At 42.3% G+C, this 11,873-nt stretch overlaps 2 protein-coding genes across 2 annotated transcripts; both read right to left on the bottom strand.

The window, feature by feature from the left end:
• Positions 1-414: 414 nt before the first annotated feature.
• On the bottom strand, positions 415-2,238 carry LOC138632742 (glutathione-specific gamma-glutamylcyclotransferase 1-like). The gene is made up of 3 exons (XM_069718530.1): positions 1,867-2,238; positions 1,687-1,722; positions 415-1,221 (listed from the first exon to the last, which is right to left on the bottom strand). Exons 1-3 carry the CDS (start codon positions 2,035-2,037, stop codon positions 802-804), a joined length of 627 nt encoding a protein of 208 aa, XP_069574631.1. The 5' UTR covers positions 2,038-2,238; the 3' UTR covers positions 415-801.
• An 898-nt stretch (positions 2,239-3,136) lies between these two features.
• Positions 3,137-10,115, bottom strand: LOC138632761 (delta-like protein 4). The gene is made up of 11 exons (XM_069718553.1): positions 9,700-10,115; positions 9,344-9,595; positions 8,698-8,755; positions 7,940-8,194; positions 7,036-7,096; positions 6,605-6,735; positions 6,341-6,510; positions 5,865-6,084; positions 5,027-5,762; positions 4,816-4,924; positions 3,137-4,663 (listed from the first exon to the last, which is right to left on the bottom strand). The coding sequence occupies exons 1-11, from the start codon at positions 9,751-9,753 to the stop codon at positions 4,658-4,660; spliced, it is 2,052 nt and encodes a 683-aa protein (XP_069574654.1). The 5' UTR covers positions 9,754-10,115; the 3' UTR covers positions 3,137-4,657.
• Positions 10,116-11,873: the final 1,758 nt, after the last annotated feature.

Genomic DNA, 11,873 nt, shown 5'->3' with positions numbered 1-11,873 from the left:
CTTTTTATGTATTTTTTGACACCCCCTTCATGGTTGATTTGAATGTAAACTCCCGTGTTTAAGGAATTCTTGGCTGCTCAACAGGAATTCTAAAAGATAGACCCACCACTGTGCGTAAAAGAAAATGTTTTTACATCCTGCTGTTTGTGAAAGAGCTGCATGGAAAAGCTCCGATTTTCACAAACATCCAGAGTAAAGAGCTTTGAGAGTAAATGCACAGAAGATGTCTACTGGCTCCTTGATCTGTGCAGTTAACATCTTTCTGAGGAGAAGTCAGCATCTCCACTATGCCAGTCAACATTCCTCGACCACATGATCTGTGAGCATTTGGCACGGGGTTCTGAATGTATCGAGCATGCAGCCAAGAGCCTACACATTTTTAAGCCATAAGAAAGACTTGTTCAAACAGGCAAGGGAAATCCAGAGCAGCGATTTCTTCTGATTTTTGTGTTTTTATTTAAATACATTAAAAAAAAGGCATATAATAGCTTTTTAAAACCTTTTGCAAAAACAGCTTAAAACACCACAAGATTCAAAAAGGGAAGTCATCGCGTAGTGTGATTTTTTTTTTTTAAAAAGCATCACATACTTTTGTTTGTATGAGGTAGTGTGTATAACCTACATATTTGAGGTCTCTATCCTCAAAGTCCCAAAATGTCAAGAGATAAAGTCAAAAGTGGAGCGCTGAGTAACTTGGGATAACTCTGTAAAGTTACTCGAAACCACAACAGGTATTCCTCTTGCTCTTCCTTTTCAGCCAGTATAAACATGTTTATGATATGGAGTGCTTTGTGTAGTCTTTTATATAGCTCCCAGCGGGAGGGACTTTTGGTCTGGGGCTTTGAACCCTCCACAGTCACGGAAAGTGGTCAAAACAGCCGCCTCAATAGAGAAGAGATGCTCATCCTCCACCTCGGGACAGTAGTGCCTCATGAACTCTGCCAGCCGGACCAAGTATTCAATATTGTGGCCCGTGTTGCCGCTGCAGATGGCGATCTGGGCGGCGATCTCGTTGTCCGAGGCCGGGCCTAGGTAGATGGGGTTATCAGAGGTGGCGATGTAGACGAGGGCCAACACCGGACCCTGGCCCTTCTCTCGGGGGTTAAACTCCACCATCTCTGTTACGTAACCCCCCAGCACAGCCTCTCTCATGTTTAGGTACTCAAGGGAATCCTCGATCTGGGAGTCTGTCACTTCATAGGCAATTCCCCATGTGCAAGCCTGAAGGGGGGAAAAAAGGTGGCGGTGAGGCAAAGAAGCTTCAATCCAAGTTAGAGAAGGTACAGGTACGTGTATAGTATATAGAAGACTTCATTTGTATATCTTGACTTAGTAAACATTCACAAGTAATAGATCAAAATGACAGGGGCAGTATCCAAAATAAACATCTGCGATTGACCCAACTAAATGATCAGTTTACGCAGGTTTCCCCCAAATAGAAAAGTATAGTAGCCTAATAATTTATTATAAGTAGTTCACGATCAGGCAATTAGGAGATGTAAAGTTGCCCACCTGAGAATGGGCTCTTTGATGACTGCTCGGTTTAATAATAACGACTGGGTTACAATAATAGTTTCCACTTTGCTTATTTTTTTTTAAATTATTTGCTGAAAATGGTAGGAATATAGAAAATATGAATTAATTACTGCATGCCGTTTACAGTAAGTCAAAACAAAGACACCTCACCTCCTGATCTGCCACCAGTGTGACCACTCTGCCTGGCTGTATAAAGAGAGCAAGGACACACAGTGAGAATTTAGCACACCATGAAAATACACAATAATTTTTGACAATGAAAATGAACTCTAAAAGTATTCTAAAGTCATCAGAAAGTGTAAAATCCAACAGAAATCAAATGTATCTCACGTTGTCCTTGTCCCCTCGATAAAAATCATCTCCATGCCAGAACCGTCTTTTGTACCCATTAATGAAGCCGATTTTGCTTCTCTTGTAAGCAAAATCTGGTTTCCACACTAAGGAGCCATATCCAAATATCCAAAGGCTGCTTTTCTCCTTTATAATGTCCTGAGGTTTCATCGTTGTCACTTGGTTGAGGTTTAAAAACCAGACAAAGACGCTTTGGTCGCTATTTCTGTCAACAAGTAGTTTGTCTCTGGTGTGTCCTCCTCTCTGTTGTCCTGTACATTTTGCAACACCTGACTGTCCTTATTATAAAGTGCAGGACGCACAAGCTATCTTCCGCATCACGACACTCCCTCTACGATAACATGACACTTAGATGTGCAGAAATTGTCCGCGTTTCTTCTGTATCCCAAAGTACAAACACGTGTGTTTGTTGTTCAAAACACGTCAGAGCGACACGACCACAGCCAATTAAATCACAGAGGGGGCGGGCTAAGACAGCGCATAAACCAATCAAAACCCATTTCAGTAGTGACGCCTCACACCACAACTATAAACCAGAGGCTCGGAAAACCCAGGAGCTGCAGTTTCAAGGAAAGTGGAGGAAACAGTTGTCTCCGGATTGAACTGAAAAAATTCAACAAATGTTTCGTAAAAATCGACATTTTTTGTTGTTGTTGTTGCTTATTTTTTTTCTTTCTATAATTTCTAAAAACTGAATCTGTTTAATTTTTTTTCTCTGACATAAACTCCCATTTTTATTTCACTTTTTAGAAACCTTGAGTGCCCCTGTTGTATTCAAAAGCGCCAATCAGTCAGTGATGGTTCAGCAGGTAATCACATTATCTATAAATAGGAGGGACTCTTATATCGGCCCCTTTTAAGCTCATTAGGTGTCTGTGTTCTGCATCCATGTGTCTAACGCCATTGTACCAATCAGATTGGTAGTGAATGACTTCCTGAGAACATTTGCCCTCTGTCTGTCACTCACCCTCCATGATATCTGAGGAGTAAGAGAAAGAGGAGACGACTCCTTTCTTGCAACTTCACACAAAACCTTCTGCCCCCAAGTGGTTATAAAAGACATATCTCTACTCTTGGGATCGGAGAAGAAAGTGCTGGAGCAGATCTCTAAAGTGACGGTGTGGTTTGGCTCCTTAGCTATGGGGCCCCTGTTTGCTGTTCTCCAGTAGTGAAAACTATGCAGATTTTCTCAGTGACACTACCACAAACGTGTGCTCAGCTTTCTTGAATTACTCACAGCTTTCAGCTTTCAGACAGATCCAAGAGAGACAATCCATCATGTCAGACGCAGAGATCTGCAGATACAGCAGCAGTAGAAAGACCACAAGGACTCTTTATTATCACATACAGATTTGTGAAATATATTTTTTGTTTGTTTGAGTATCTCCCTACATTAATGCCAATTACAATGGTGTCCACTGAATGATTGCTAGCACACTGATTTCACATCACACTGACACGGGTGTCCTGGACATTGACATGAAATCATTGGAAATGCTACCAGGCCAAAATATTACAGTATCTATAGACAATGAAGCCACTTTCACACCAGCTGACATGAAGAAAGTTTCTAGATGATTCCAACATTGAATTAATCAACCTCTAATCGACCACGTTTACACTCAACCATTAAAGACCAACAGACAGACAGTGTACCAGATATGTATTCCTTGTTTCTTTTTTTTTCTTTTTTTTTTATAACAAAAACCATAATCATAATAATAAAATAAAACACCAAAAACACTTTAAAAATAAATTCACCTTTTTGGGGCATCAATTTAAAAACAGATGTACAAGTCATACTTCTAATCCCAACATATAAATATACAGTATATACAAAATAATCTTATAAAACATAGAAAGCAAAACAAAAAAAAATCAGTGCTTCATATACTTAAATTACTAATGAAAGACTAATCTTACAACATAACATTATTGGTTCAGTAATTTCCATAGAAGGCGTCCTTGGTACGATAGTCACTTCATGTATTTCTTTGTCTTTATTTAAGGATGATCTTGCATAAAGAAAAACAAGGCCTTATCATGAGTTTCCCTGCATGGCGCTTTAGCATATTGCATCTTTTGATCCTTCATTGTGACCTCCACATTGCTGTGCAAAGGAATCAAGATAAGGCAGGGCACAATGTTTATTTTTCCTAAATACATATATAAGGCTTTGTGATCTAGACTGCATACATTCTTTATAAAAAATGGATTTGATTTACAAAACTGATAACCCAAAATATTCCTCAAAAATGAACCGTTTTCAGTAGCTTTTGAGTCCCTTTTTTGATTTTGCACAATGCTGATTTTTTTTAATTCTTTTTTTTTGCTTGCATAGCGCATTGCAGGTCCCAAGAAATGGAAAAGGCCGGCTCCTTCCACAGCTGATCTGTCTGATTGCTGATTACTGTAACAACCTGGAGGGGAGCACAACAAGCTTAGTCCTCTTCTTCTAATCAACACGCAGGCATAAACATCTTGGCCTGTTGCCCTCGGATGAACTTGGACGGAGCAGGCGAGGGTTTGAGTCAAAAACATCCACCAGCCAGATTTGCTCATTACGTCCCGCACTTTGTTTTTTTTTCAGTCTTTACATTCTCATGTAGATTAGTAGCTTCAGTTCTATTGCATTCAGAGAGCACACGCTCCATCCAGTTATCAAGTTTTCAAGAGCAGCAACTTTCATTTAAATAAATCCCAGTCTCTCCACACTTGTAAACAGTCCACAAGAAATCCAACGTTGACGAGAAATAATATCTTCCATTTATTATACCTGAAAGAGAAGAAGATTAAAAAAAATACTCAGGGACAATCTCACCAAAATAAAAATGCATATCTGAAAAAAAATATTTCTGATTTATAACCCCTGAAATATGCAGAACAAGAAAATAAATTTACTGTTTAAAAAAAAAAATTAAAACGTACCTCGGTTGCGATGATGCATTCGTTTTTCTCCTCTGCTATTACAAAGACAGACTGGTACGTTGAATCTCTGGAAGAACATATCGTAGATATTCTACATTCTGGTCTTTCACTGCAGAATAAAGACACATCAGGTCAGAGCGTGTCAACAACATGACACTACAATCTCTCTGGCACCGTCATCTCGTTATTTAATCTCCTCCTGTGCACTTACCTGTACATTCTACTCAAATGCTTTTTGTCTTCTATCGACCTTTCACAGTTTTCATCTTTGTCCAGAAGGGACAGCTCATCTTTGTACCCAGCGGAGGATTTATAGTCCGGGTGGTAGTGGTTGATGTATTTGTGATTTGACTTTTCTCTGGGAGAGTCCACCTCTAAATCCATCTTTTTATTCGTGTTCTTGAGCTCTAGAGTAGAGATGAGGTTCTCTTTCTGAAAGTCAACCTTTGACAGGTTGTTCATGGTCTCTGAGTCATGCTCCCCGTCCCTCTGCTTCTTGATGTGGCGTATTACCACCACCGCCATGCAGAACAGCACCAGAACCGCCACCAGGCCTACGCCCGAGCTGACGGCGACCAGGTTCAGCTTGTCACTGGGCTTCCAGTTGGAGCTGGGAGTGTTGGCTAAAAGTCCGTCGTCGGACTGGCACCGGGGGCCGCTGTAACGGGCGGGGCAGATGCAGGCCGGCCGGCCTTTGGCTCCAGCCGTGCAGGTTCCGCCGTTGAGGCAGGGCTGAGAGGCGCAGCGGTCCGTGGGCTTGTCACAGTGGCGGCCGGTGTACCCCGGAGGGCAGGTGCAGGTGTAGTCGTTCATGCGGTCGATGCAGGTGGAGCCGTTTGCGCACGGGTTCCTCGCACACTCGTTGATGTTGATCTCGCAGCGCTGCCCTGTGAAGCCGGAGCGACAGCTGCACAATCGGAGGTTACCGTGAACCACACAATGTCCACCTGTAAAAACACATCTGCATTTTACATTTATTTATTTTTTTTGAATGCAGATTATACAGAAAGTGTAGATTTCTTTTTGATGCAGGCAGACCGACGTATTACCGTTTGTGCATTGCAGCGAGGTACATTTATCCACTTTCTTCTCACAGTTGAGTCCAGTGTATGCTGCTGGACACTCACATATGTAACTCTGCCCGTTATCCCTCTCTCTGCACTGGCCACCGTGGAAGCACGGTGTGTCTGCACAAGTCAACATCCTGTGTTCACAGTGTGGCCCTTCGAACCCCTGTGGGCACAAACACCTAAAGCCGTCCTCCGAGTCCTGCAGGGGGAAAGATATAAAGTTTATCAAAAAGCTCTGTGTCAGATGTTTTTTATCGTATCCTGTTCACGACTCCACCAACAAACCCCATTATCCTTCGTCTGAATTCTATTTACAGTACACAGTCTGTGAACTGGGTCATCTACTGACTTGACAATCGATAGCATCCTCCTGGACTAGCAGATAGACCGAGGCAAAAACAAAAACAGGAAAGCCTGTGTTGTGGGAAAGGAGAGCGAGAGACTTCCGCACTCACCAGGCAGTGGCCTCCGTTGTGACAGGGCTTGCTGTCACACTCCCTGACCTCCGAGTCGCAGTTCACCCCGGTGAAGCCCGGTAGGCAGGCGCAGGTGTAGCTGCCCTGGCCTGTGTTCATACACGTGGCCCCGTTGGCACAGGGTTTGTGATGGGTGCAGTAGTTCAGATCTGTAAACCAATGCGGTGGAAACATTATTAGCTGCACCACGTTGCGGTCAGTAGCCAGTTTTCCTTGTTATATTTTGCATTATTCTTCGCTCACCTTGGTCACAAAAGATGCCCCCCCAGCCTTCCTTGCAGGTGCACTGCCACAGCTCTTTACAGGTACCATGTTTACAGGACGGGTGGAGTTTACACGCATCACAGAAGAGGCCCTGCCATCCCTCTCTGCATCTGTTCACACACACAGTTACAAGTTACCTCACGTACAAACTCACACTCATGCTCGGCTCTCTTACAAACCAAAGCCGTAAGCCGAGAGGGAAAACGTGATGAATAAAGTATGTTATCTATCATTTTGATCCATTATGTCACAAGAGTATTTAAAATAAAACAAAGAGACCAGCTTTATTTATTCTTAAAGGATTATGTCTGTAAATTTATGTTGGTCACACATGCCAACATAAAACATTTAATTAGATTGTTAAAAAAAAAAGAAAAAAAAAGACAATAACCATACAAGCGAATACTCACTTGCACTCTCCAGGTATTGTGCAGTTTCCATTCCTTTCATTACATCCCTCAAGACAGATTGCTGCAACAAAAAAAGCATAATAAAAGTTAAAAATAAATCAATCTGATTTGGCATTTATAAAAGCTGTTGATAATGCTTTTAATAGCTTTAAATGCTTTCCCTCCCACAATAAAACCTGTTGCCTGACCATTTCAATGGGAAAAAGAAGCTCTTTCTGCGCCTGCGCTGTGCTGTATGTGACATTGATTTCGCATGCTGTTGCGCTGGTAAACGCGCGCGCTTCGAGCCGAGCAGATGACGCTTGTCCTGAGACAAGCAGGACAGCTGTCCCCATTGTTGTCCGTGGACGGTTCGAGCCCGGTTCGCAGCTGTTGCCCTCAACCGCCTCAACAATAGGAGCCCGCAATTTAGCGGCGCGTGGCGGCCGGTAATGCCGCGATTAACCCCGGCGCGTGGTGCTGCGCGACCACCGCCCTGGATTTAAACCGCACGCGCCCACGAGAGAAAATAAAGGCTGTCTGTCCTCAAATTTCAACCTCGTTATCAGCGGTGTGTGTTTGACAGCCTGACGTCCGGGGAAAGGAAAAAACAAAACAAAACAACAACAACAACAACAACCACCTGTGGTCATGCAGCAGGTGCACATTAAAGCTTTAAACTAATATCGACACACAATTCTGGAATGTAAAATGTCCCTTTTCAGCGTGTTCCTAAATCAAATTCAGGCAGAATCCTGCTTCCTCGGAGCTATGACAGAAAAGACAAAAGGACCCATTTCTTCCAAAACTTGTGTGCTTCATTTACTCCCTGAAGGAGCCTACCCTCTGCCTAAAACCTGACTTGTGATCTATTATTGCAAACAAAGACAAAAAGTGTCCACAGGGTGTCTTCACTCTTGCTTACGTTCTTGGCAGTATTGTCCCTTCCATCCCGGTAGACAGGCTATTTGCCCGTCAGGCTTGCAGGTGTAGTGGCCAAAATGGTCGTCTCTCGGTGCGCATATTTTGGAACAAGTGTCCCCGTAGTAATTTTCATTGCAGATGAACCGGTATGAGTACCTTAGCTCCGTCTGCGTCCCGCTCTGCGACCACTCAGGCCCTATTCCCAACTGTTCATGGATGGCAAAAGAACTAATCAAGAATTCAGGGGTGGTGGTATCTGGGAAGAAAAAGAGCATTAGATTTAAGCCAACTGGGTCGCAGGATTTTGAAACATGATGTGGTTGATAAATATTGCAATTATTTGTCCGAGACAATACACAATCTGAGTGCCGAAATGTTCTCTTTCCTTCTCACGTGACCTTTACACCCTCCTGTTATGAAGGACCTAACAAAAAAGGTGTAAAATCCAGGAAGAGGCTGTCATGGGATTTTTTTTTCTGGCAAGGCTTCATATTGTCACGTAAACTGTACACTTTCCCATGCATGCCAAAAATAAAACAAGGGAAGTGCAATTGTGCTGGTGAGGTTTGATTGTAAAAGATTGTCGCGTGAGTCATGCGGCATCCTAACAAACACCATGACGCTGAACTTGCCAGATGGATTTGCCACCACTTATATCAACCAGGGTTACTGATTCAAATATGTGACAGGTAATAAATCACGAGGCTGCTCGCGCCATGTCTCCCTCTAGTGGTGGAAAAGTAGTTGGCATCTGCTCACCTCCAGGCGGGTCCGCTGCAGGAGAATACCAGGCTTCAATAACTAGTGAGAAAGCACCCTGTGGGGACAAATCAGGAAATAAACATCACCAAAAAAACGGAAAACCTACGAATTAGTGAACATCTTTAGGTTTGTTTTACTGAAAGAGTGACGTAGAAGTGCTGGAAAGTAACAATATTTTTTTTTTTTTAAAGTGTCATTTTTCTAGAAATGATCCAAAGCAGAAAGAATGGATGCTTTCATAGTTAGGGCCCGAGCACCGAGTGGTGCTAAGGCCCTAACATAATATAATTATTTTTACGCACAAAGTAAACAAAACATCTGATCAACTAAGTTTGGAATTAATGACACTAAGAACAATCGATGGCATTTAAAACACACGTGACATCAATAACAGCGTATTGGGTAATTTTACATTAAATTGGTGTAGACTATAATAATAAACCAGGGTATTATGGTTATGATTCTTATTTATTATTTTTTTCAAGCACATTTTGGTGAAAGGCAGATTGTTTTTTCTGGTCTTTTCAATTCGTGACTAAGTTACGTGAATATAAATGAATTTGCTCTGCGCATAACGGCTTCTTTTTTTTAGCACAAAAGTGTGAGAAGCCACCAGTGTGCACGGCAGGAGAGGTGCTCTTACCGGCCAGGTGAAGTTGAGCGGCAGACGCAGCCTGGCGTCCTGCGGGATGCTGAAGGAATCCGTGCCCAGAACAGGTGTGGTGGCTTTGCCAAATATACAGTTTCCAGGAGACACCTCCGTCTGGTAGTTCTTTAAACACACCTTGAAATAAGTCCTGCAGCCAGCCATGCTGCAACTGAGTCCATTTGCCAGCAAACCTTTAGTATTCTGAAAATGATGGAGATCTATCTCGAACACACCTGATCCCAGAACCTAAAAGGAAATAAACAGTGAGCACAGAAAACAATGTAACATTTGTTTGTTTTTTAAATAATTCTTTCCAGGTGTAAATATTTAAATTATATATATATATATACCTGAGTAAATAATGTTATAACTATTGCGAGGATAGAAGTGAACCAAACGGCCATCCTTTAGAGTTTTATGTGCGTATCCTTAAAAAAATCTGTTTGTCCTCCAACAAAACGCTCCTATTCCAAGTGGCAAAAACGGAGTGACGATGAGAATAGTGATCAGAATAAATATAATCCTTCATCCAAAAGCCGGTCGGACAAGATCCAGCTCCGCAATCCGTATCCAGAAGAAGTTGGAAAAGACGGAGTTATCCAGTGCTACAGAGGTTAGACAAATATCAGTAACGTCAATATCCACAAGTGAGTCATTCTGCGGTCTTTATGTTGCCCATCCATCGTGCCGGTCAGAGGCTGTTTGAGTTTGCTGTGCTGATGAGAGCCGTGTGTTGCCAACAGTGATGCGAGCATGTGGCGGAGCATCAGCGCATGGTGACTCCCAGTGAGGGATGTTTGACGTCCCTCCCACTTTATATACCTCGGTGTAGTGTCAGTTCAGACAATGTCAGTCAGGAAACGCCGCCCCTTCTCCTCTCCACCTTCTTTTCGCTCCGAGGGTCATCAACACTTAATACGATTTTGGAGGATGTTGTCTTTTGATTCACCTGCTCCTGAAAAAAACAAACAGGAAAATGCTCTTTTTATGCAAATATCAAGAAAAGGTTTGGCTTTTTGTAGTTTATTTACAGGTCCAGATAAAATCTACATGTCTGCAGTGATTACATTTATAATTGGCTTTTTAGAAGCTACAAAGTCTCAGAGACAGTAAAGAAAATCAGTCTTCAGGGGTCACTTACAGGGAGTCAAGTGCCTCCCAGATGTTTTTTCTTGTTCCTTGTGTTTATTTTTGAAGATGGAGCAGCAGGTAGCGCCATGATAATGTCTTGTCACTCATAAATCAGCTGAAGAGCCCACATTTTAGAAAGAAACTAACCAATTTATTCAATTACGCCGTCGAATTACGCCGTTGAATTGGCCGTCCTGGACTTACACTGAAAAGCTTTGAAATGAATACAAATTTAGTCATCTTTTTTTCCGGGAGGAAACGTTAAGAAATCAGTTCCACGTGCCTCAAATAAACCTCTAAGAATTGAATTATTATTGTAAAGTATTAAGATAGAAACACACACGCTGTGATGCATAAAGGCAGAAAAAGAAACCCTATATGTTACTTAAAGTTGTTTATTATTCTTAACGAAAATGTCTATATAATAAGCTGTTCAGGCACTTTATTTTACATTAAAACTCACAATGCCCACAATTGTAAGTACATTTGTATAAATTAAATTCCAGATTGTATCCTACATTTGTTTGTTGAACTAACATCCAGGGCCAGTTAAAACCAACACACAGTACTCCTTTCAAGTGTGTGTGGGAAAAGAAAAATGAAGTGAAAAGAGTATATGAACGTTGCTGAGTAAATAAATTCAAATGCCGTATGCATTTTTATCACATGAAAACTCATGCTGGGCGCAGGCATTGTTGCCTTTATCACCCCTGCAGCAGGCCAGCTTGTCCGGGAAGATTTACAGTAAGGGAACAGGATTTAGGAACTGTTCCCTGGCCGCGAAGGTGTGTGACTGAGCGTCTCTCCTGCCGAGATGACTTCATATCTAACCCCCCCATCTTTGACTTATAGGTTTGAGGTTCCACTTTAGAGCGGAGACAATGGACTATTGAGTCAGGAGCAGTGTGAGTAAGAGCTCTGCTGTACTGGAGCTTTTGGCGTTCCCACCATTGACAACAGATCCTGTGGTGGATCGACGCAGCCTCGTACAGGAGCTAAACTCTTCTGTTGTCTGTCTAAAAATGACTTTAATTCACTATTTTCCATCTCACTGGTTTGTACAGTTTGGCTGCCACAGACCGGAGAGCCTCATCAGTCTCTTCGCACGGGAGGAAAAGTGCCCAGTGCACAGGTGCGCCTGCCTTCCCTTCATACACGTCAAAACATCCATATACTTTAATATTTAATGGAGCATGGTTAAGGTTTCTCAACTGTAGCTCAGGTTCCAATTCCTTTACAAGGAATTGGACTGTGCTAAACAAGCAGCGATGCTTGGATTGGCGACTTCTCTGTGCAGCATTAACAAAAACATTGGCTTGGACCAGATATCGAGAAGCGCCTTTCTTAATATTTACATATTAATCTCCTGTGATTTTATCGCTCCTTTTCTATC

Source organism: Brachyistius frenatus, unplaced genomic scaffold (assembly GCF_029030835.1).
Source record: "Brachyistius frenatus isolate BFR_SWC_R1_liver_20210118 unplaced genomic scaffold, ASM2903083v1 Contig_193, whole genome shotgun sequence".
NCBI lineage: Eukaryota > Metazoa > Chordata > Actinopteri > Embiotocidae > Brachyistius > Brachyistius frenatus.
This window is presented reverse-complemented; position numbering and strand designations above follow the sequence as displayed.